Source organism: Anomaloglossus baeobatrachus, chromosome 2, assembly GCF_048569485.1.
Source record: "Anomaloglossus baeobatrachus isolate aAnoBae1 chromosome 2, aAnoBae1.hap1, whole genome shotgun sequence".
Taxonomy (NCBI): Eukaryota; Metazoa; Chordata; class Amphibia; order Anura; family Aromobatidae; genus Anomaloglossus; species Anomaloglossus baeobatrachus.
Genome location: NC_134354.1, coordinates 93,776,367 through 93,802,629, shown reverse-complemented (window position 1 = coordinate 93,802,629; position 26,263 = coordinate 93,776,367). Strand labels below are relative to the sequence as shown.

The 26,263-nt window shown below is 44.0% G+C and overlaps 1 protein-coding gene across 5 annotated transcripts in view; it reads left to right on the top strand.

The window, feature by feature from the left end:
* The window catches only part of CTPS2 (CTP synthase 2), a 275,422-nt gene that overhangs the window by 231,698 nt on the left and 17,461 nt on the right, over positions 1–26,263 (top strand). For 3 of the 5 annotated variants that reach the window (XM_075335173.1, XM_075335172.1, XM_075335174.1), the window contains one exon: positions 25,394–25,453. In XM_075335173.1, the coding sequence (XP_075191288.1) occupies positions 25,394–25,450 (57 nt within the window). In that variant the 3' untranslated portion in view covers positions 25,451–25,453. Of the gene's footprint in view, positions 1–25,391; positions 25,454–26,263 lie in introns of all 5 variants that reach the window. The other 2 variants (XM_075335170.1, XM_075335171.1) reach the window with 1 other exon arrangement.

The window sequence follows — 26,263 nt, the reverse complement described above, 5'->3', positions numbered from 1 at the left end:
TAACCCCATAGTGAATTCCTCCACACACACAGTATGATGACCCTACTGTACCCACCCTCAACTACCCCGGCAAAGTTTGGTGAGCTCAGTACGGTATGATCCCCAACTGCGACCCCCACACATCCCTCCATGCAATATAATTGGCCTATATACAGTATAATGGCGCCTACATCTCTTCACGCTGTATAATGGCCCCCCACTATCCCTCCAAACAGTATAGTGGCCCCCACACCGCCTTCCGCACAGTATGATGGACACCACTCAATCCTTCACACTGTATAATTGCTTGCATACAGTATAATGGCCCTAAAAGAATGCCTTTTATAAAGTATAAAGGCGTCCTCGTAGTCCTACATAACCTTCCATGTATTATAATTGCCCCCACCTAGTCTTCCATATAGTATAATTGGCTCCACATAGTCCTTCATATATTATGATGCAGATCCCATAGTCCTCCATATAGTATAATGCACACCCCATAGGTCTCAATTTATCATAATGCACACCCCATAGTCCTCCAAATAGTATAATGTATACCCCATAGTCATTCATAGAAGATTATGGCCATTGGCCATCGTATACTCACTGATTTGAAAAAAGAAATAAATACTCATCTCTCCTCTTTCCCTCGCTGCTCCGGTCTCTGCAGTGGCATGTGTTGTGTAGCTCGGCACATCTCGGCACATCGCAGTAGTGATATCATCACGCCGACTGCACTGAGATGTCAGATGTCTGACGCCGAGGGGGAATGATGAAGGAGGGAGCAATCCACTCAAATTATACGTACCTACAGCCACAACGTATTGTGTGCTGTGCAGCTTACTGCATACTGTTTTACCCACTGACTCTACAAAGTTTCTCTGATTTCTATGATTTGTTGCTTAAAGGGAACCTGTCACCATGAAAATGCAGTCTAATCTGTAGTCATCCTGTTATTGATCAGGGGGAGCTGAGTAAATTGATATGTAGTTTTGCGAGAAAAGATTTGGTCTATCCTGTGTTTTAATAATTTAATGCTCTGCTCTTTCTGGAGTTTTTGATTCCTGTGGGCAGTCCTATCAGTGACGGACAGCTTTTCTTATAGAAGTGTGCAGACAGTGATATCTGTCAGTCACTGATAGGACCGCCCACTGGACCAAAATAATGAATAAAAAGGTTATATTGAATCCCTTCTCACAAAACTATATATCAATCTACTCAGTTCCCCCTACTTTATAACAGGATAACTGCAGATTAGACTGCATTTTCATGGTGACAGGTTCCCTTTAAACACAAAAATGTAGAAATGTAGCTCCAATTACTATAATAATACATTTTAAAGAATGTGTTATTAGAAAGTGAAATATTATCAAAAGACACTTAAATCCCCCATCTACATTAGACTGAAATCAGCGATGGGTTAGGTGAACAGTCTAAGGGTCGCTTTACATGCTGCGATATCCGGCCCGATATCGCTAACATGCGACCCACCCCCATCGTTTGTGCAAAACGGGCATATCGCTGCCCGTCGCGCACAAAATCTGGCACCCCCGTCACACATACTTACCTGCATAGCGACGTCGCTGTGACCGGCGTACCGCCTCCTTTCTAAGGGGGCGGTCCGTTCGGCGTCACAGCGGCGTCACTAAGCGGCCGCCCAATGAAAGCGGAGGGGCGGAGATGAGCGGGACGTAACATCCCGCCCACCTCCTTCCTTCCGCATTGTGGCCGGAGGCAGGTAAGGAGATGTACCTCGTTCCTGCGGCGTCACATGTAGCGATGTGCACTGCCGCAGGAACGAGGAACAACTTCGCCCCTGCGACAGCAGCGATAACTGGCAGTGGACCCCCATGTCAACGAGGAGCGATTTTGGACGTTTTTGCAACGATCCAAAATCGCTCCTAGGAGTCACACGCTACGACATCGCTACAGCGGCTGGATGTGCGTCACAAAATCCGTGACCCCAACGAGATCGCTGTAGCGAAATCGTAGCGTGTAAAGCCCGCTTAATGTGTATGGCAGGCCCGAACAGATGGTTGGCGAGAAAGGTAAGGATCAGGCTTGTGCAATTTCAGACTACAGATTCTTTTGTTCTTTTGTTGTTAAGAGTTTATGCCTTATAATACATTTTGGTCTATCTTCAAGACAAAAAATGAGAGCTATGAGCAACTTTCAGGCAAAAATAGAAAAAACTGCCCTCCCAAAACAGTTGTATACATGCTCAATCCTATAAGATTTGTGTGGGTTATCTCCAGTTATCACATCATTTTCTCCTACTATCTCTATCATGACAGAAAGTTAGAAATTGATGGAAATGCAACATTTTTTTTTTTTTTAATCCGTAAAATAGGTTTAAAGGGAACCTGTCACCAGGTTTTTCCCTTATAAGCTGCGGACACCACCAGTGAGCCCTTATATACGTCATTCTAGAACAGAGGTTCCCAACTCCAGTCCTCAAGGCACACCAACAGTGCATGTTTTCAGGATTTCCTTAGTATTGCACAGGTGATAATTTAATCACCTGCAAAGGTGCTGAATCCAACACCCATGCAATGCTAAAGAAATCCTGAAAACATGCACTGTTAGTGTGCCTTGAGGACTGGAGTTGGGAACCTCTGTTCTAGAATGACGTATATAAGGGCTCACTGGTGGTGTCCGCAGCTTATAAGGGAAAAACCTGGTGACAGGTTCCCTTTAAACCTATTTTAAGGATTAAAAAAAATCATAGAATAATGTATATAAGAGACCAGGCTACGCTATAGAAGTTAAAAAACACCTTTATACTACTCACGTAGAGAGCAGTCCGGTCCAATGGATGTTGATGGTCTCAGTCCAATGCCTCCTCTCTTCTTGCAATCACCATTCTCCTGCCCATCCCCGTAGGGATGATCCATCCTGTATCATTCACAGATAGGCCTCCATTGTACCCCTGCGCAGGCACACTTTGTTCTGCCCTGTTAAGGGCAGAGCAAAGTACTGTAATGCGCAGACGCAAGAAAAGGTCTAAGACATCATGCACATGTGCACTACAGTACTTTGATCTACCCTCAGCAGGGAAGATCAAAGTGCGCATGCGCAGGAGCACAATGGAGGCCTCTCTGTGATTGATGCAGAACACATCATCTAAACGAGGCTGGGCAGAAAGATGGTGAGCTCAAAAAGAGAGGAGGCGCCGGTCTGAGTCCAGCGACATCCATTGGACCAGACTTCTCTCTAGGTGACAACAGAAAGGGGAGGGAGCCAGCACTGCTTAAAGGGAACCAATCACCAGGATTTTTGTATATAACCTAAAGCCAGTGCTATACTGGCACTATCGGGCTGATTCTATACAGACCTGCAGTGGTCAGCTCGGATGTTTAGGTTTTGAAATCCAAGAAAGTGAAGTGTGTAAAATGTGCAGCTTCTTGAGTGACGGTTGCAGTGGAGCAGATCATATATTCATAGTTATCCCCTCCCCCTGTTAGAATTAGCATAAGCATTATACAAATTACTTACTTTGTCTAGCAGGACCTGTGGTGAGGTCATACCCATGTGACCTGGTATCTGCTTTGTTGGCTGAGGTCCCGCCTCTTCTGGTCACATGGGTATGACTTCACACAGGTCCTGCTAGACAAAGTAAGTCGTTTGTATAATGCTTATGCTAATTCTAACAGGGGGAGGGGATAGCTATGAATATATGATCTGCTTCAGTGCAACTGTCCCTCAAGAAGCTGCTCATTTTACAAACTTCACTTTCTTGGATTTCAAAACCTAAACATCCGAGCTGACCACTACAGGTCTGTAGAGAATCAGCCTGATAAAGCCAGTGCTATACTGGCACTAGTTTATACACGAAAATCCTGGTGATTGATTCCCTTTAAGAATGGCATGACAAAAATTAAAAGTAAAAATTCACAAATTATTCCAACTGTACTATATATGTAATGAAAAATGAGATTTTTAGCAAACAATTGATCAATTGTTTGAGCCACCCCTGCCACGTCACGGCAAATCTCAATAGGGGGTCCTACTCTATATTTTATATTTCATTGTGCCATGCGGCCTCCTAAATTCATTAAAAGAAGAACCATATTGAAGCAACACATTTGCCTGTAGCATTTCAGAAACCGCTTCCATGTTTGCAAGGAAAGGCAACTGCGAATAACAGCAGCCCAGGTCCCAGCATGTGCAGCGAACGCCACACACACCAGGCCAATATCAGAACTAGCTCTCACAGTGCCAGACCAGGGTCCATGAATAAAGGCGAAACAAGTCCAAGTATAAGGTGCTTAACAAACAAAGCCTGTGGACAAGGGGAGGTGATTGAGTGTGAACAACCACCAATATATGATTTTGATAGAAACAGAAGGAATAAGCAAACCAAACCAGGCATGCGTGACATGGTGGGGGTCAGCAACCGGACATGTAGACAACAGAAAAGGGGGGAGCCAGCAGTGCTTAAGAATGGCATGCAAACAATTAAAAGTGAAAATTCACAAATTAATTTTAGTTGGGCCTGTTCTGCCTTTTTCTCATGGACCCTGGTCTGGCACTGTGAGGGCTAGTTCTGATATTGTACTGGTGTTTATCGCGTTCACTGCACATGCTGGGACCTGGGCTGCTTTTATTCACGGTTGCCTTTCCTTGCAAACATGGAAGCGGTTTCGGTAATGCTACAGGTAAATGTGTTTCTTCAATATGGTTCTGCTTTTAATGAATTTAGGAGGCTGCATGGCACCATTGAAAAATAAAAAATAGTAGGACCCCCCTATTGAGATTTGCCGTGACGTGGCAGGGGTGGCTCAAAAAGTTGATAAATTGTTTGCTAAAAATCTCATTTTGCATAGTATAGTTGGAATAATTTGTGAATTTTCACTTTTAATTGTTTGCATGCCATTCTTCAGCAGTGCTGGATCCCCCCCTTATATTGCTCTCTAGGTGAGTATTATAAAGGTGTTTTTTACGTTATACAGAGTGGCCTGGGCTCTTATATACAGTATTCTGGAATGCTGTATATAAGAGCTCACTGGTGGCTACAGCTCATAAGGGAAAAACCTGGTGACAGGTTCCCTTTAAAACTTAGTTGAATTTTCTGGCTGGTTTTAATTAAGGGAATGTGAATATATCAATTAGTTCTAACAATGGCCTTTATTCTAACACGGACACAAAAATCGGCTCCAGAGTTGATGGGAAGATTGTTAGTTTGTACTTTGTAAATTGATTGGAAGCGTTCAGTGCCAGAAAGCGGCCTGTTTGTGTAAATGGAGTTTAAAAATCCAATATATTCCATTAAGGACCTGAAAAAGACGATGTCGGAGAATTATACAGTAACATCTTGAGTATCCCATCAGTTCAGCGTACAGGATTGGAAGGTGTTTTTTTTCCTTCCCTTTCATCCTGTATCGTACGTATAAATGTGCTTTCCATATGGACTTATTGATTTTGTTATTAGATTTCCACTTTCTGCAAATGTTTTTCTATTGTTACATTTATTATTTATTGTATCAATTTTTCAATGGAAGAAGAAAAGTGTTTAAAATGTTTATTTTACTTTGGGATATTTCCAAATACTGTATATGTGAGATTTCCCGGATAATCAAAATTTAGGGAGGCAAATTATGTCATTCCCGTTAACATTTGTAGTGTTGCAATGGGTCTTATTTTCTAAAGTGCCTAATCTTCTGTTACTTATATTTTAATGCTTCCATTGATTTCTTCTGAAGAAAGTAAGTATTACAATGCACTTGTGTTTGTATTGCATGTTTGGCAGCCCGGATACGATAGTGGTTTGGATAGCAGTGCATCCTTCACATGTTGCATTGATTTATGGATTAGAAGTATACAACTCATTGGATTTCCACCCAAAATGTAAAAAACTGGCCAAAAACTAATAAATTATAAGTTAGCATGTTCAGTAAAGTTTGGTAATTATGTTTTACATACTGAAATATTGACATCTTTCACAGTTGATGTAGTTGCTATTTTTGCAACAGTAGAAGTGGCGCCATATTCAATGATATTTTTAAAGCGGTGGTCCCCAATCTTTCTTACTATGAGAGCCACATTCAGCTTTGAGAGAGGGTCACGAGCTACATTCAGCTCTGAGAGAGGGTCACAAGCTATATTCATTTCTTAGAGATCGTCGCATGCTACATTCAGCTTTGACAGATGGTTACAAGGCACATTCTGCTCTGAGAGATGGTCACGAGCAACATTCAGCTGTGAGAGATGGTCACAAACTACATTCTGCTCTGAGAGAGAGTTGCGAGCCACATTTACCTCTGACAGATGGTCACCAGCCACATTCAGTTCTGAGAGATGATCAGGAGACCCATTCAGCTCTGAGAGAGGGTTGCGAGTTACATTCAGCTCTAGCAGATGTTCACGAGCCACATTCAGCTCTGAGAGAGGATCTTGAGCCACATTCAGCTCTGAGAGAGGGTGTTGAGCCACATACAGCTCTGAGAGAGGGTCTTGAGCCACATACAGCTCTGAGAGAGGGTCTTGAGCCATATTGAGCCCTGAGAGAGGATCTTGAGCCACATTCAGCTCTGAGAGATGGTAACAAGCCACATTCATCTCTGAGAGATGGTCACAAGCCACATTCATCTCTGAGAGATGGTCACAAGCCACATTCATCTCTGAGAGATGGTCACAAGCCACATTCATCTCTGAGAGATGGTCACAAGCCACATTCAGCTCTGAGAGATGGTCACGAGATACATGCAGCTCTGAGAGATGGACATGAGCTACATGCAGCTCTGAGAGATGGTCATGAGCTTTACTCAGCTCTGAGAGATGGTCACGGGCCAGGTACAGCTACTTTTTTTTCCTATGGTGACATCCAGTGCATGTTATAAAGATAGCCACATTTCCTACAAAAACTACACAGAGAGCTTGTGCTTTCTCTATTATGGGCAGTATTCTCACATCCATGAGTGCCCACTTTACCCCATTCAGTATTTTTACATCAAAAATACTCACCACACTATTGCATCCAGCTTCATGCACCAAACTATCATCCTATCCCCCCACCCAGTATATTGGCATCCATATCTGCTCTTCTGGGGGGGACTACTAACAAAAGTTACCATCTAGAGACCTTTTCTTTATACAGTGGAACCTTGGTTAATGAGAACAATCCGTTCTGGGACTGTGCTTGTTAACCAAGTTACTCGTTCAGCAAAGCAAGATTTCCCATAGGAAATCATTGCAATGCAGACAATTCATTCCACAACTTGTTAAATGTCCCATCTTGGTCCCCTATTGTGCCATTCCACACACGCACAAACTCACACAAACACGCAAACTCACATACACAAACACACACAAACACACACAAGCACACGCACATATTATGCTCACCTTACCTTCCGTTCCATCACTTGCTGTTCGCTAGTACGGGCTGTGTATCGGGTAACCATCATGATGAGGGAGGAACATCCGCACCCAGAGCGCTGACGTCAAAGGCAGGAGCCGCTTGCCTCTGATTGGTCAGCGCGCTGTCTTTGAGTAGCGGCTGGAAGTTCCTGCTTCGTTGCAATGCTTGCCGATACACATCTTGGAGCTGCGAACTACAAGACCTAGGAGGCCGGCGATGGAACGGAAGGTACACATATTATGCCCACCTTACCTTCCGTTCCATCGATGGCCTCCTGGGTCTTGTAGTTCGCCCCAAGGATTCCTCCCTTGTCGTGATCTACCGGCGAACTACAAGAACCATGAGGCCAGCGATGGAACGGAAGGGAAGGTGAGCATAATACTGTATGTGTGTGCGTGCGTGTTTGTTTGTGTGTGTTTTGTGCGTGCTTGTGTGTGTTTGTGTGGACTGCAAGAGCGGGTTAGAGCGTGGTGGATGTACGGAACCGGAAGTGTGTGCGGTGAGGATTTTGCTCGTACAGCAAAGCTTTCTCATAAACCAAGTTACAAATTTACAGCAAGCTTTGCTTGTTAGACAAAATTCTCGTTAACTGGGTTACTCGTTAAGCGAGGTTCCACTGTAGCTATTTTCCAGACCTGATGCTAATGCACAAAGTTGGCAAACAGCTGCGAGCCACACATCATGGTCCCGATAGCCACATGTGGCTCTTGATCTGCAGCTTGGGGACCCCTGCCTTAAAGGTTTCTAGACCACAGATTACTCACTGAGACTGTTGCGGGTTCAGCAGCTGCTGTCATGCCTCATGGATATGATTGACAACACTGCCAACATCTTCACATTTTGCCCTCCTGCTGGCATCTCTCTTCCTCTGCTACAGATCTACTCTGCAGTGGGCTATTAGCTTTATTATGGCGGGGGGGCAGTTGAAGACGACAGCAGTGCAGGAACTGTCAATCACATCAAGTGGGCATGACTGCAGCCACTGAACCTGGAGTAGTTTAAGTGAGTAAACGCCTCTCTGGAAAAATCCTGATTCATGTGCATACAGTAACGTGCTGTTTGTAAGTTCATTTTCCTGAAAGTTATGTAGTCAAATCTCTGGCCATGAACAGGAGCTGTGTAAATTTCCTAAGCTTCCGAATTCCCATGCACGGCTTCTGATTTAGCTAGGCTGGCGAGATGTCACTTTGGCGCAGCATGCCGCACAGATGATGTCACACCAGATTGGCAAATCAAACGCTACACCGGGGAACTCAGAAGCTCAGGAACTTCATGCAAATCCTGTCCATGGCCACAAAGTTCTGACCTGGACCATAGACACTAATTGTGCAATGTGTTTCGCTCATCTCTAGTGCAGTTCAAGAACACAATACACATATTACTAGAAAACATGAAGGTATGTCTAAAAGGTATTGAAGGCAATTTAAAAGCATTTGGGGCTCTGAAAGATTCCCTTTGAATGAACTTTTAAAAAAAAAAATAATAATTAAAGTGACAAATTATCATTAATTCCTGGAAGCTGGTGACTATGGGAAATGAAGCACAACACTATCACAAGGGGTACACAGAGGACACTTTAACAATGGGCCCTAGCACTACTGAGGGGAAAGATAGGACAACGCCTTCACTCACCTGCAGCTGTACCGTACACTCCTAGCCAGTCCCTATACAGGTACCGCACCTGTCGCTGAACAGGATACCTGATACCCTGGCAGACCCTGTAATAGCATTGGCTAGTGAGCTGGCAGGTGAGGGACGCTAGGCCCACTGTTGCACTAATAATACACCAGGGGAAGGAAGGAAAGACAGACAGGGGGAACAAAACAACAGACTGCTGCAGTCAGCACTAAGACTGCAGCCACCACAGCAACTTGCAGAGAGGATTCTACCAGCTCCTTCCACCTCCAGGCCAAGCATTCAAATGAGTAAGAATAACTGACACCCTTTACTGGGAGGAGAGGGTATATATAGGGACTGGGAGTGGTCCAGACCGGAAACACCCGGAAAGGAAATAAGAATGTGTGCTAGCAAGGAATACAGACATTAAGGGGTACTTTACACGCTGCGACATCGCTGCCGATATATCGTCGGGGTCACGTCGTTAGTGACGCACATCCGGCGCCGGTAGCGACATCGCAGCGTGTGACACAAATGAGCGACGATCAACGAGCGCAAAAACATGCAAAATCGTTGCTCGTTGACAGGTCATTCATTTCCATAATACCGGTGCTGCTGCAGGTACGGTGTTGTTTGCTGTTCCTCCGGCAGCACACATTGCTATGTGTGACGCCGCTGGAACGACAAACATCTCCTTACCTGCGTCCACCGGAAAAGGAGGAAGGAAGGAGGTGGGCGGCATGCTCCTCCCCTCCTTTTCTATTGGGCGGTGGTTCAGTGACGCTGCTGTGACGTCGCTGTGGCGCTGAATGAACCGCCCCCTTAGAAAGGAGGCGGATCTCCGGTCACAGCGACGTCGCAGAGCAGGTATGTGCGTGTGACGCTGCCGTAGCGATAATGTTCACTACGGCAGCGATCACCACATATCGGCCGTACGACGGGGGCGGGTGCAATCACGCTCGACATCGCCAGCAAATGCTAGCGATGCTGCAGCGTGTAAACCCCGCTTTAGCCTCTCATCATCTAAGAAAAGGGAATACATTTAATCCGCAGTCTCAAGGCAAAGACACTCTGACCCAGAACCTGTCTCTACAACAGAGAGACGACCGTGACACTAATTCAAAGGTGATAATCAATATGGCTGCACTCCCTCATCACTTTTGCAAAAAAATGTTTTGTACAACAAATATTAATAATAGTAAATATATAACATAAAAGAGCTAAATATGAAAATATATAATAATAAAGAATAACATAATTACTAAACTTTGGCTGCTTATCTAATTTCTGATTCCGTGTTATATGGCAATAAAGGCCCCGTCACACACAGAGATAAATCTTTGGCAGATCTGTGGTTGCAGTGAAATCATGGACATATTGTTCCATTTGTACACAGCCACAAACCTGGCACTGATTGTCCACAATTTCACTGCAACCACAGATCTACCACAGATCTACCACAGATCTACCACAGATCTACCACAGATCTACCACAGATCTACCACAGATCTACCACAGATCTACCACAGATCTACCACAGATCTACCACAGATCTACCACAGATCTACCACAGATCTGCCACAGATTTATCTCTGTGTGTGACAGGGCCTTAAGTTTAGGATGGACATTAGGGTTCTTTATTACTGTCTCTTCCGGCTCCATTCCTGAATTAAGTAAATGCATGGATTTGCAACCTTTGCATTATTAGTTCATTCCTGTGACAGGATGGACTTATCCCCAAAGATATATTGATTGGTGACTGCATTATTCTGATTGAGCATTGGTCTGGAAGCCACAAGAATGGAGAACTCCTTCACTTTTTCACCATTTCACCTGCGTGAGCATGCATGGTTTTCACATTTCTGTGTATCAAATTTGTTGTAATACATCAGTAAAGAAGCTGTCGTCAATGACCAGTGAAGCTGCTGTTTTCAGCTCCTAACCTACTTTTCAAAGATCTTTGAATTCTAGTTTATCTGCAATTGGCCATAGGAGTAATGATCTGTCACCTGATTTTACGATGCAAACTGCATGTTTTAATAGTTGCACTCCCTCTTATCACTTTTGTCCAATTTTTTTTTATTTTTTACAACAAGCTGCATGTATTAACAAATAAAGCTCTTCGACATGATGAGGCTGGTGTGCTTACTTTATAAATCCATTTCAGAATGATTGTATAAAGGCCCTGTTACACGCAACAATATCGCTAACAAGATGTCGTTGGAGTCTCGGAATTCGTGACGCACATCGGCCTCGTTAGTGACGTTGTTGCGTGTGACACGTACGAACGACCGCTATCGATCACAAATACTCACCTAATCGTTGATCGTTGACACGTCGTTCAAATCCCAAATATTGTTGATGGTGCTGGACGCAGGTTGTTCGTCGTTCCTGAGGCAGCACACATCGCTGTGTGTGACACCGCAGAAACGAGGAACAACACCGTACCTGCGTCCTCCGGCAACGAGGTGGGCATCACTTTCCTGTGGCTGCTCTCCGCCCCTCCGCTTCAATTGGACGCCCCCTTAGAAAAGAGGCTGTTCGCCGGCCACAGCGACGTTGTTAGGCAGGTAAGTCCATGTGACGGGGCCTAGCGATATTTTGCGCCACGGGCAGCGATTTGCGCGTGACGCACAAATGACGGTGGCGGGTGCTGCGTGTAAAGCCCCCTTAAGCCTGATCTTAAAGGGAACCTGTCAGGTCCCCTCTGCCCTCCAACCCAGCAACATTAATACCTGTATGCCCAAGTTCCAGCCCTGTATAACGCTACTCACTAATATGAGTATTTAAAATAAAACTACTTCTAAGCCTCACTTTCCCTATGTTAATTGAGGCCTTGACTAGTCTCAGGGGCAGTAGTTCCCCTGACTAGCCGACACTTTTTCCATGTTATCACGCTCCTGTGGGCATGATAGCATGATTGCCAGGAGCCGGCATCACTGCCAGCTACTGGTAATCTCGCTCATGTGTATGGATCATTTTGGCTTCATCAGTGCGTCTCAGAATCCTTGTGTACGCTTCCCGGCTTTATTAAGTGCACTGCGCATGACTGGAAGTTCAGAAGACAGCTCACATACACGTCTCCTGAACTTCTGTTTCAAGCGCAGTGCGCCTAATGAAGCTGGGAAGCGTACACCCGGCTTCAAAGGTGCACTGACTGCTGGAATGAGCCGTGCGCATGCGCAAGATTTCCAGGAGCTGGCGGAGACGCCGGCTCGCACAAATCATATTATTATGCCCATAGGAGCGTTATAACATGGGAAAAAGGGCTGATTGGTCAGGGGAATTAACGCCCTTCGACTAGTAAAGGCCTTAATTAGCATAGGGGACATCGAGGTTTGTAAGTCGTGTTTTACACATTCATATTAGTGAATAGCGCTATACAGGACTGGTTAGGGAGGGAATTTGGGCATACAGGTAGCCATGCTGCTAGGTTGGAGGGCAGAGGAAACCTGACAGGTTTCCTTTAAATGATGCATTTTATAAATCTAGCAAAACAGTGAGAGCTCTAGTGTAAGGAGTACTTTGCACGTTGCGACATTGCTACTGTGATATCGTCGGGGTCAAATCAAAAGTGACGCACATCTGGCGCCGGTAACGACGTCGCAACGTGTAAAGCCTAGATGCGCCGATAAATGATCGCAAAAGCGTCGAAAATCGGTGATCTGTGTAGTGTCGGTCATTTTCATAATGTCGCACCAATAGGAGATACGATGTTGTTCCTCATTCCTGCGGCAGCACACATCGCTGTGTGTGAAGCCGCAGGAGTGAGGAACATCTCCTTACCTGCCTCCACCGGCTATGCGGAAGGAAGGAGGTGGGCGGGATGTTTACGTCCCGCTCATCTTCGCCCCTCCGCTTCTATTGGCCGCCTGCCGTGTGACTTCGCTGTGACACCGCACGACCCGCCCCCTTAGGAAGGAGGCGGGTCGCCGGCCAGAGCGACGTCGCAGGGCAGGTAAGTGCGTGTGAAGCTGCCGTAGCGATAATATTCGCTACGGCAGCTATCATAAGATATCGCATGTGCGACGGGGGCAGGTACTATCACGCTTGGCATCGCTAGCCGATGCTAGCGATGTCGCAGCGTGCAAAGTACCCCTTAGTGTATTTAGTCCCTGCCCACCCAGCCTGACTGACAGCTGCAGCTTGTACTTTTCTACTGTGAGATCAGCTGCAGCAGGGAGGAGGAACACTGAGGAGTCACCAGTCAGGCTAGATGGGTAAAGATTAAGTTTACACTTTAAAAAGGATGATAAAGCCTTTCTGACATTTTCTCATCATGTCTAAGAGAGCTCCTTAATAATGTGCAGTCTGTATTGTGAAATCTGATGACACATTCCTCGCTAAACAATTAGTTTCAGCGTAAAGTAATTTCAATCAGAACATGTATACAACTTGCCTGAATTTATTTCTTGTTAATTACTGACTATTTAATGTATAGCCAAATAATGTAAAAGATAACAAAATGTCTGCAGGAACCTATAGGTGTTTGGTAACAGAGGGAACAGTGTTCAGTATATTTGTACGTTTCCTTTACAACCAGCAAATCAATAGTTAAACACTATGGACCAGTTGTTGGATTGGCGGCTAATATTCCTGCCAGATTTCCTCGCGTTCTGCAGATGCGGAGATCAGACAGGCTTTCTGCTACATGTAGTGCGTCCGCTGGCTGCTCTATATTTGGGAGATCTGGTCTCTTTCTCTGTACAGAAATATGGAGACTGCAACGTCCTGAGAAAACTTAGAGATGTCACTGAATCTTGGACAAGATAATTGACAATTCTAAAGCATTGACTACACAAGTTAAAATTTAGGCAAATGGATACAAGAGGGACCCATTGTAGTGAGAATAGTGTTAACACATCCGGGAACCAATGTTTGTTATATGGCCCCTTCTACATCCCAGAGACCCCGACTATTTTTTACAGGAAATTTCTCAGCAGGTTTTTGCTATGTTTTCTGGAACATAAGATTGGGGCTGAAACACATATTTCAGGCATGTGTCACTTATTAGGCTGTGTGCTGTTGTTTTCATACAATGAATGTTTTATCACCAGGAGATCATCACTGCCTGGCCTACAAGCTCATGTGAGCCCTGATCCAACCACACCCCCTCTTCTGATTAGCATCTTACTGTAAATAGACAATATACACTAAAAGCTATAGTGTGGGCGGGGTTAGCTTTCTGAGCTTTCCTACATCTAAAAACTGTGGCACCCAGTAAACTAAGTAACACATCGCTAGAATCAGGGTCTCTGTCTCTACAATATGCTGCTCTCAGATGAGGTAGCAAAAAGCTGCTGACACATTCCCTTTAATTGAGATGTTGAAAATCACATTTTTTTTTAATGCAAATTTTGTTAATAAAATCAAACAATATTTTTAATGTCGAGTAACCAGCAAATACACAAACATACCAGCTTCTCGTATATGCTAGATATTCTTTTGAACTTTATGGTAAAATAATGATGTCCACCAACGCAGGAAATTTTTATTTCTCCAAAATGATGCAAAAGAAAAAAATGAGGCAATGTTGCAAACTGTCCTACCATTATGAGACACTGAAGGGTGCTTTACACGCTGCGACATCGCTAACGCTATATCGTCGGGGTCACTTCGTTAGTGACGCACATCCGCCGCCGTTAGCGACATCACAGCGTGTAAAACCTATGAACGCAAAAACGTGAAAAATCGTTGCTCGTTGACACGTCGTTCATTTCCTTATTATCGTTGCAGCTGCAGGTACGATGTTGTTCGTCGTTCCTGCGGCAGCACACATCGCTATGTGTGACACCGCAGGAACGAGGAACATCACCGTACCTACGTCCGCCGCCAATGCGGAAGGAAGGAGGTGGGCGGGATGTTACGTCCTGCTCATCTCCTCCCCTCCGCTTCTATTGGCCGGCCGCTTAGTGACGTCGCTATGATGCCGGACGCACCTCCCCCTTGAGGGAGGGATTGTTCGGCGGTCACAGCGACGTCGCTGACAAGATAATGTTTGCTACGGCAGCGATCAACACATATCGCACGTACGACGGGGGCGGCGGCTATCGCGCTCGATTTCGCTAGCAAACGCTAGCGCTGTCGCAGCGTGTAAAGCGGCCTTTAGATCTGCATGGGAGGGGTAGACACAAAACTTAAGGAGCACAGAGATGCTTATATCTAGCTTGGATTTTTTGAGCATGTATTCACAGACACAATCTTTGTGTATTCCAAGGAAATAATGGCATTCAAGGAATAGTCGGGCAGAGTTACTATTGTATATAAAGCTTTAGCAGGACTTTTACTGTGTAACTTTTCACTTATAACATTGAAACAAAGAAGTCTATTAAAGTGCTTAAGGAGCAAATATCAGAACAAAAGATCACTTATATAGTAGACAGTCCAGTGAAAAGTGATGGAGCTAGGATGGAATAATGAGAAAGGTAATCAATACATGAAGGAATAGGGAAGCATTAGTATTATTGGATACCTTGATAAGGCAAGCTGCTGAGATATGCAGAAATTGGACCCATTTTTCTAGCTATTGTCTGTAAAAATGAGGAAAATACAAATTTTCTTATAATAGATTTATGACTTCAAGGGGTTTTCCTACCCACTCTTGTATTTACTTATAAAAATAATAATCAGCACATACAAGTGCATCTCAATACATTAGAATATCATCAAAAAGTTAACTTATTTCAGTAATTCAGTACAAAAAGGGAAACACTTATATTACATAGAGTCATTACACACAGAGGGATCTATTCCAAGTGTTTATTTCTGTTAATTTTGATGATAATGGCTTACAGCCAATGAAAACCCAAAGGTTGTTATCTCAGAAAATTAGAATAATTACCACAAAACACTTGCAAAGGCTTCCTAAAATGGTTCATTAGTTTGGTTCAGTAGGCTACACAATCATGGGGAAGTCTGTTGACTTGACAGATGTCCAGAAGGCACTCATTGACACACTCAACAAGGAGGGTAAGCCAGAAAAGATCATTACTAAAGAAGCTGGCTGTTCACAGAGTGCTGTATACAACCATATTAATGGAAAGTTGAGTGGAAGGAAAAACTGTGGTAGAAAAAGGTGCACAAGCAACCGGGATAACCCCTCTCTTTCTCCAGACCGCTGGATGGATCCATCACTGATTTTGTCTCCTATGGTTGTGATAGTGTTGACCTGTGACCGTTGCAGCCAATCAGTGCCTATAAAAGTGTCAGTGTAAGAAATATTGATATCAAATAAGAAAAATATACTGAACAACAACAATATCAATAAATATTATTAATGATAATCTCGATATCAGATGATAAAAGAAAACTTTGTTTTTTAGGGGACGGTTAAAAAACCCCAAAACTCACCAGACAGACACACCTGTGCAAATTTATTGAATTTTTCTTTCCCAGGAAATTAGTGAAGGTGACTTAAGGCTACTTTCACACCTGCGTTGTTCGGCATCCGTCACAGTGCGTTGTGTCACGGATGTAACTGATGCGTTGCAAATAGTGTGATAATAAAGGCAACGGATTCCTGTGCAAGATTGTTTTGCGTTTGTTTTTTTTTGTTGTTTGCCGGGAAAGAAGAGAGAAGGAGAAAGAGGGAGGGACCAGGAGAGCTTTTACGCAATTCATACCGTTCTGCTGGACATGCTAGGCATGCTCAGTAGAACGTGACGGAATCCAGCACCATAAACATTCATTATGCCTCTTAACGGATCCCGACGGAATCCTGCGGAGTGCGTTTTTTTACAGCAACAAAAAAACGTTACATTACGCGTTTCTCCCACCCGACGGTTAGTCACTAAACAACTGATGTGCCGCGGGGCGGATGCAATGCAAGACCATCCGTTACAATCCGCCCTTAATAGAAGCCTATGAGGAGTAATTCCTCAATGCGGCGGATTGCAACGGATTGTGCACAACGCAAGTGTGAATGTAGCCTAATATATCTCCCCTCTCCACTCCAAAAAAGCAAGGTTTCTTAAAAATATTCATTTATCATTTTTTTTGTTCTGTGCATGTGGTTGATTGCTTATATTATGCTAATCATATTTATTATGCTAATCAGTCTAAAACAGAGCGGCTATAACTTGTGCATTATCCACTCATCCCGCCCCCCTGAGCGGAAAAAATTACTAACATAGCAATCAAGGTCACATGACTTTTTTTTTAATTTTTACACCTTAGAACAAGTTGAAAGAACCAAATATGACTTAAAGGGGTATTCCCATTTCCAAGATCCTATCCCAATATATAGTAGGTGTAATAATAATATTAGCAAATACCTCCAATTAGAAATGTAGTATAGTTATCCTGGTATAGCCATGTCTCTTACCTCATGTGCAGGACATTCTAGCTTAGACTTAGGGGCACTTTGCACACTACGACATCGCAGGTGCGATGTCGGTGGGGTCATGTCTAAAGTCACGCACTTCCAGCATCGCTCTCGACATCGTAGTGTGTAAATCCTAGATGATACGATTAACAAGCGCGAAATCGTCGTAATTGTATCATCAGTGTAGCGTCGGTGAATTCCATAATTACGCTGATGCGACGGTCCGATGTTGTTCTTCGCTTTTGCGGCAGCACAAATCGCTGTGTGTGAAGTCGCAGGAGCGAGGAACACCACCTTACCTGCGCCCGCCTGCAATGAGGAAGGAAGGAGGTGGGCGGGATGTTTACATCCCGCTCATTTCCGCCCCTCCGCTCCTATTGGCCGCCTGCCGTGTGACGTCGCAGTGACGCCGCACGACCTGTCCCCTTAATAAGGAGGCGGATCGCCGGCCAGAGCGACGTCGCACGACAGGTGAGTGCATGTGAAGCTGCTGTAGCGATAATATTCGCTACGGCAGCTATCACAATGATATCGCAGCTGCGACGGGGGCGGGGACTATCGCGCTCGGCATCGCAGCATCGGCTTGCGATGTCGTAGTGTGCAAAGTGCCCCTAATTCACAGCAACGGTTATATCATTAATCTCCAAACATGTTATCTTGATTCACAGTGTGAAATAAATTGGAGTATTTTAAAAATTAACTGTTAATACTAAATTTAAAATACTAAACAAAATGCTGTTAATACCATGTCTTATTGTAGCGGCAGCATTTTTTAATATCTAGTGATATGCCTTCTGGTGTAGAATTAAGTTTCTAGTTATTTTTAATATTATTATAATACTTTTTGGTTTCCAAAAATCATTTCTTGATATAAGCACATTCTAAATATTTGTCATGTTGTGGTGCTGCTTATTAATTCTCAATAAATAATTTTCTGCTTTAATTCGAATGTCTCCTTGCCAGGTATTCGGTGTAAATGTTCCCGCAGGGAACAATGCAAATAAAGAGCGGCAGTGTGATCTGTCCTGGGCTTAGGGTTGGCTGCTATATCTTGAAAATAACTCTGCTATGGCTAACTATCTCTGTAGGGATTTAACTCATTCCACTGCACCTGCCTAGTTTATGCTGTGCTGCAGCGATCGACACCCAGTTTAGCCCGACCTATAATCATCGGTTCAAGGTGTCACGGTCGTCTATCTGCATTATTAGACTAGTGACAAATTGAGACCTTGAGAGTTATTTTCATTCTTGACTCTCAATATTAAACGTGTTTTCCTTTCCTTTGGCAGTCGTAGGGTTAATGGCAGTATTGCCAGCAACAGGCTATTTACCAGCTCAGGTGTTTCCGGTTTGGGACCACCCCCAGTCCTTTTATATATCCCCTGCTACCAGCAGAGGGTTCTGGTTATTATCTTTGCCATTTGGATACTGGTCCTTGAAATGGAAGGAGCTGCTGAAACCCTCTGAAGTTGCTGTGGTGGCTGCAGTCTTGGTGCTAACCGCTGCAGTCTGTTATAGTGGTTTCCCCCCTGTCTGTTTTCTTTCCCCGGTGTGTTGGTCTAGTGCAGCGGTGGAGCTAGCGTCCCTCACCTGCCCACTCACTAGCCAGGGACTATTGTAGAGTCTTTTCAGGGCTTCAGGTTCCTGCTTGGCGACATGTGAGGAACCTGCATAGGGACTGGCTGGGAGTGCAGGTTACAGTTGCAGGTAAATGGAGGAGGTGTCCATCTTCTTTAGCGCTAGGGCTCACCGTTGTTCAAGTGTCAACAGTGTACCCTTGTTTGTCTTTGTGTGTTTCGGCTCACCCTGGACTCTCCCCTAGTCCACGTCGTGACACATGGTCCACCAACCCTGCTTGATATTTGAGACCCGCTAATGTTTTACGAAACTGGGTGGCTCATTAACCCCTAAGCATTTCCTCTTATTCTATTGACTGCCCAGTTTCATCAGGGGCATTGGCAGTTTGTGTTAATGAATACATATAGATTTTGGATACGTTTTTTGATCATGCATCATGACTGGCCGCATGTCATGTCATGTATCACCTTTATCGATCAGGAAGACCCTCCCTTCAGCCGCAGCATCTAGGTGTTGTATATACTACAATCGGTGTGGTATATGCCACATGAGGGTCACTGCTTTTTGGAAGCCGGTATGGTGGGTTGGAGGTTTAGAAAGTTTGACTGCGCCCAATCAAAGGGTTAAAAAGTTTCATGTTAACCAATGGGATTGTGGGGAAAATCAATGTACTGTTCTAATTGTATGTAACCGTGCCCCTTGATAGGAAAACACACTCCATACTTTGGGGCCTAACAACTTTTGCAGCACTTCAGATATAAGATTGCCAAGCGGAATGAGTTAATAAAATAGGGGTCCAGCCACTGGCATTCCACAAATAAATTGTTATGGGCATCACAATACATATGCTTATATAGCTATGCCCATTATTATAGTATTTGCAAGCAATGATGCTCCTGTTTAATCAGTGACATTAAATAAATTACTGTACTTTTCGTTTTATAAGATGCACTGGATTATAAGATGCGACCCAAATTTAGAGATAAAAAAGGGGGGAAAAAATATTACAATCCGTTACTGTCTTACTGGAGGGGGGCGGCAGTGGTGGCAGAGCGGGGTCACAGGAGCCAGAGGCGCTTGTGGAGTAGGGTGATGCTGTGGGTGATGCGGTGGTTGTCCCAGATCCTCCCTGCGGACACTGTGAGGCAGGAACATCCAGAAGCTGTCGTCGGTGTGGGCTTCAAAGAAATGGCGCCTAGAGTCGACGCGTGTGCAGATGAGCTCTCAGCTAAATGGCAGCCGAGATCTCATTTACATATGCCACCTCTAGGCGCCATATTCCTCATGTCCGCTGCAGGGAATCAATGTGCCGGAGGCAGCGGGAGCGCAGATGAGATCTTGAGCCAAGAGCTCGGTCTGCATACGCGCCGACTCTGGGTGCCATTATTTGCAGCCTGCATAGCCGACATTTTCAGAATGGCCCCTGCCTCAACAGCCACAGCACAGCACCGGCTGCAGCACAGCCCGCCGCTCGCAGTAAGCTCGCAGCATCTCCCCTGTCTCTTGTGACCCATCTCCACCACCACCCGGTAAGCTATATTCGGATTATAAGACGCACCCATCATTTTCCTCCCAAACTTTTTTGGGGAAAAGTTTGTTTTATAATCCGAAAAATATGGTAGCTATAACAATGGCCTTTAATATCATAAACAATTTCATGGACAATAATGATGGTCCAAAATCCACCTGGCAAAAATGAAGCATTGCAGCTTTAAGTATCCATGATTACGTCCACTCATACATTGACAGTTAGGCTGCTTTCTTTCACACATCCGTTTTTTGCCGTCAGGCACAATATAGCGAAATACTGATAAAACAGATCCGGCGCCAGATCCACTTTATTCCCCATTGACTTGTATTAGCGCCGGATTGTGTCGGATGGCCTTGCATTGCATGCGATGTCTGCCGGATCCAGCAAAATTTCTTCGTCCGGCTGCCGGAAAGGATGCAGCATGGAACGTTTTTTGACAACGGCAATAATCTGGACCACGCCGGATCCTACGCCGTCCTGCATGTTCTATAATAGAAGCCTATGGGCACCGTATCCGGCTTCATCCATCATATGACAGAATCCAACGACGGATTGCGTTTTTTAAACTGAGCATGCTCAGTAGGACAACGGATCCGTTGAAAAATGGAAGAAACATATGGAAAAAACTGATGCAACAGATCTGTTTTTTCGACGGATCCGTTATCAGTTTTTCTACCGGATTGTGCCTGATGGCGAAAAACTGATGTGTGAAAGTAGCCTAAGTTAAAAGCTCGCTCTTGGTCGTAACTTATAAAAAAAAAAAAAAAAGATGTCTCAGAGGAGATCTCATTTATTTGTATAAATACATGTGTGGTCAATATAAAGGACTGGCACATGACTTATTCCTTCCAAAGACAATACTAAGGACCAGGGGACATACACTGCGAGTGGAAGAAAAGCGATTCCGACAGCTAAATACGAAAGGGTTCTTTACAGTTAGAGCAGTCAGACTGTGGAATGCCCTACCACAAGAGGTAGTAATGGCAGACACTATAACTGCTTTTATATCAGGGCTGGATGATTTCCTCAGTGCACACAACATTGTTGGTTATAAATGACTTAGTGACCAAATGTAGAACTGGTGGAGGAAGGTTGAACTAGATGGACCTAGGTCTTTTTTCAACCTAAGTAACTATGTAACTATGGATAGGGCGGCACGGTGGCTCAGTGGCTAGCACTGCAGTCTTGCAGCGCTGGGGTCCTGGGTTCAAATCCCACCAAGGACACCATCTGCAAGGAGTTTGTATGTTCTCCCCGTGTTTGCGTGGGTTTCCTCCGGGTACTCCGGTTTCCTCCCACATTCCAAAGACATACAGATAGGGACTCTAGATTGTGAGCCCCAATGGGGACAGTGTTGCCAATGTATGTAAAGTGCTATGGAATTAATAGCGCTATATAAATGAATAAAATTATTATTATTATTATTATTAATTATTATTATTACCTAAGCTCCAGCAATGCCCTGCACATGAGGTAAGAGACATGGCTATATCAGGAGAACTATACTACATTTCTAATTGGAGGTATTTGCTATTATTATTATTCTTATTATTATTACACCTACTACATATTGGGATAGGCTCTTGGTGATAGGAATACCCCTTTAAAAGGAGAATGGCAGTAAAATATATGTAGAAAAAAATAAAAATATATAGCTGTTCACCAAAAAACTTCACGAGGCTCTAATCTCATCTGAGTGAGGGTTTTTTTACTGCCGAAATAGTGCATCAATCATGTCATGTCATACTATTCAGTCAGGAGCAAGGGAAATTTAGAAAACAAATTGGATTTATTGTAAGTTCATGGCGATAAAACGCTAAACCCTAAATCGGATTATTTATGAAAACCCCATTAAGATAAATAGGGCACTCATATACCTATGTACAGTATATGTCCTTATTCTAGTTATCAGTGGGGGTCCTGGAAGACCATTTTATTACACTATCAGGGCACAGGGCACTGAGGCTTGTTTCACATAAACAGTATTTTTCACAAAAATGCACATTTTTGTGGCTATTTTTAAGACCATTTTAACAATGTTTTTTATTTCTTAACCAAAAACACCACAACTAGACTTTAAACTCTATAGTGAAATATAAAAACAGTAGATTTTTTCATATTTTACATATTTATTTTTAGATACATTTTTTTTAGTTTGTCGATTTTTACTAGCACTTTTTAGGGTCAGTGTTTATTTTTCCAGTGTTTTGAGTCTATCTTTTTTTTCTGTGTTCTCCCAGAGGCTTCTTTGAAAAACATAAAAAAGAAATTGAATTTACAAATGTTACAATATCAAACACTCCACTAAACGCTTGAAATTTGACGGTTTTTAGAAGTGTAAAATACTGATAAAATATAATTTTTGAACTCTGTTATCCATTGAGTCATAATACTGGCTTCTTCTTCACACTTTTTTTATTTATACTTTGAAAATACAAAATATTTGAGAACTTTTTTTAGAAAATCGATAGAAAAACAGTATACATTTTTAAAAAGTTGAAACATATTACTAGTTGTAATACAGCCGGGACATAAAATATTCTTTTACACCTCTATGATATGGAGATTAATTTCTGCTTTAAAACTAACAGGAGAATATTTTGGAGTTCAGCCACATTGAAACTATCATGAATTTAGAAGGATGGTCATACCGCGCTTCATCAGGCAGTTAATATAGTGTTAATCCAGAACAAGTCCAGACTCCGAAATGAGAGTTTGAATGTTTAAACTGAAATGGAAAATATGTACAATGCATGCTTCTTAATGATGAGCCAGTTTCGGAAAAACTCGGATTCGCTATACTCATGACGAGTGCTGTCTAATACTCACGTATGCATTCCGAATAGTGTGTGCAATGCAAGTCAATGGGGAATACTCGCAAAGTAACGAGTAAATCGAATTCCGCACTATTTACTACTCGCAAGAATAGTGTGGCATTCGGGTTACTCATTACATTGCGAGTATTCCCCATTGACGTGCATTGCACACACTATTCGGAACGAATACGCAAGTATTAGACAGTACACGTTACGATTATCGTGAATCCGAGTATTTCGAAACATGCTCATTAAATGCTTTCTTGACTGACAACTCCTTTGCCTGAAGTCATACTCATTGGCCTGAAAGGGAGTCTGTCAGCAGGATTTCAGCCTCAAATTATTCATATGTGCATGTAGCCCATTCAAAGACAAGTCCAGCAATAAACTACTTGACCAGTCTGTTCCTTTGTTACTGAGAAATCAGCCTCTGCCACTCCGTCTCTATTTCCCACCCGGCGCTGCCTCTTCTTTTTTGACAGATGGGTTCTTAGCCTGAAGTCACACAACATAGCGGGCTGTCAGTCAAGTAGAAGAAGGCAGCGCTAGGGCGAGGAAACAAGTAATAGATCTGGAGTGATAGAGGCTTCAGATCTACAAAAGTCCTTGAGACTTATCTGGATAGTAATTAAAATTCTTCCCGTATTTTTCGTTTTATAACATGCACCCCAAATTTAGAGAAAATGAAAGGTAAAAAAAATATGGATCTGTTTTATAATCCGGTGGTGTCTTACTGGGGAGGAGGGGTGGCAGCGGTGGTGGAGCGGGGTTGACAAGAGGCAGGAACAGTGCTGGAGTATGGCAATGCTGCGGATAGTGCAGAAGGGGGCGCAGATGCTCACTGCAAGTGCTGTTCTGTGCAATCTACTCTGTACGGGGCTGCTTTGTGCCAAGGCTATGGACATAGCTCTGCTCTGTGCGGGGCTGCTCTGTGCTGGTCTGCTCTGTGCCGGGGCTGTGGACACGGCTGTGCTCTGTGCGGGGCTGCTCTGTGCTGGTCTGCTCTGTGCCGGGACAGTGGACATGGCTCTGCTCTGTGCAGGGCTACTCTGTGCGGCATGGGCCATTCTGAATATGGTGGTGGTTTGGGCTTAAAAGAAATGGCGGCCGGAGGCGGCGCAAGCGTAGATGAGAACTTGAGCCGAGAGCTCCATCTGCACATGCTCTGACTCTGGGCGCAATTATTTGAAGTCATCATTGCCGACATCTTCAGAATGGCCCATGCCTCACCGCCCGCCACACAGAATAGCCCCGGCACAGAGCAGCGCCGCGCCCACAGCCCCAGCACAGAGCAGCGCTGCAGAGAGCAGAGCCACACAGAGCAGCGCTGCACCCACATTCCTGGCACGGAACAGCGCTGTCTGACGCACAGAGTAGTGTCCACAGCACACCGCATAGCATTGCTCCTGCCTCCTTTGACCCCGCTTCACCAGCCCCCGGTAAGCTACATTTGGGTTTTAAGATGCACCCCTCATTTTCCTCTTTGGGAGGAAAAGTGCATCTTGCAAACCGAAAAATGTAGTATTTCTCAGTAATGGAGGAACGGACTTGCCATGTAGAGGTGTTGCTGGACTTGTGCTTGAAAGTGCTAAATGGGCATATAAATAGTATGGGAAGGGGGAAAATCCTGTTGAGGAACCTGTTGAAGTATGATTTGTGAACACACGACGACTGTCATCCATGTTGTTTCCTGGAACTCCCATAAGCATGTTTTAAGAATGATTCAATAAAGTACTACATTTTTAAGGACGATGAGGATCACTTCCAATTCTCCACTTCTGCACCGTATAATCCAGCTAAAAGATTCCCTTTGCATTGAGGCTGTCAGTCAAGCAGGAGTAGGCAGCGCTATGCGGAGAATAGAGCTGGAGTGACAAAGGATCTAGAGTCTTGTTTGCATATAAACGCATAGTCTCATTTGTCAGTAACATAGGAACCGACTCAAAGAGCTACATGCACGTATGTTTAATAGGTAAAAGACATTTTCATCTAAGAAAAAAACGATGCAAAAAAGATAGTAAAAACTGATATATGAGCCAAAAGTATATCCAGAACATTGAAAATAAAAAACCCAAAACCCACGCCGTTAACTTATCAGATTATCTTTTAAATATTTATTTGTATTAAATTATCCCAATAAAGTTCAATATAAAAATGCTTATTCTCTTTTCTTTTCCTGTTTTATAGGGATAGCTACAGTGACGCAAGCGAAGAGAGCGCCTCAGATAATTAAGTTCCTTCAGTAAATGGTGAGGATTAAATATCTGGTAACTGAATTTGTTATAAATCTAATTACTTTTAATTTGCTAAAAGCATTCATTGTCCTATGTTATTTCCAGAACAATTATCAGAATTGTCTGTTAGCAGGTGCCGTATTCTGCACCGTGCAAACAAGCAAAGCAATGAATCACGCAGGAGATGTAGCCATAACTGCAAAGAATGGAAGATTATGCAATAAAACATTGGGGAGCATAGACCTATAATGTGCAAAAATACATGTAAAGCATCTGGAGGAGAACGTGCACTGTACTATATCTCAAAAAGCATTACTATGTAAAGAAAAACTAAGAGAAAAACTTTAATGGATACACTGCAGCTGATGTATTACACTACATACCCCAGAAATCTGACTTAATTGTTGACTGAAAATGTCTTTCATACCTTTTAAGGCCACTTTACACACAGTGACATCGCTAGCGATATAGCTGCCGATCACACCCGCCCCCGTCGTTTATGCGTCACGGGCAAATCGCACAACATCGTAAGGACCCGTCACACGGACTTACCTGCCTAGCGGCGTCGCTGTGGCCGGTGAACTGCCTCTTTTCTATGGGGGCGGTTCGTGCGGTGTCACAGGGACGTCACACGGCAGGCGGCCAATAGAAGCGGAGGGGCGGAGAGCAGCCGAAGGAAAGTCACGCCCACCTCGTTGCCGGAGGACGCAGGTACGGTGTGGTTTGTCGTTCCTGAGGTGTCACACACAGCGATGTGTGCTGCCTCAGGAACGACGAACAACTTGCGTCCTGCACCAGCAATGATATTTGGGATTTGAACGACAT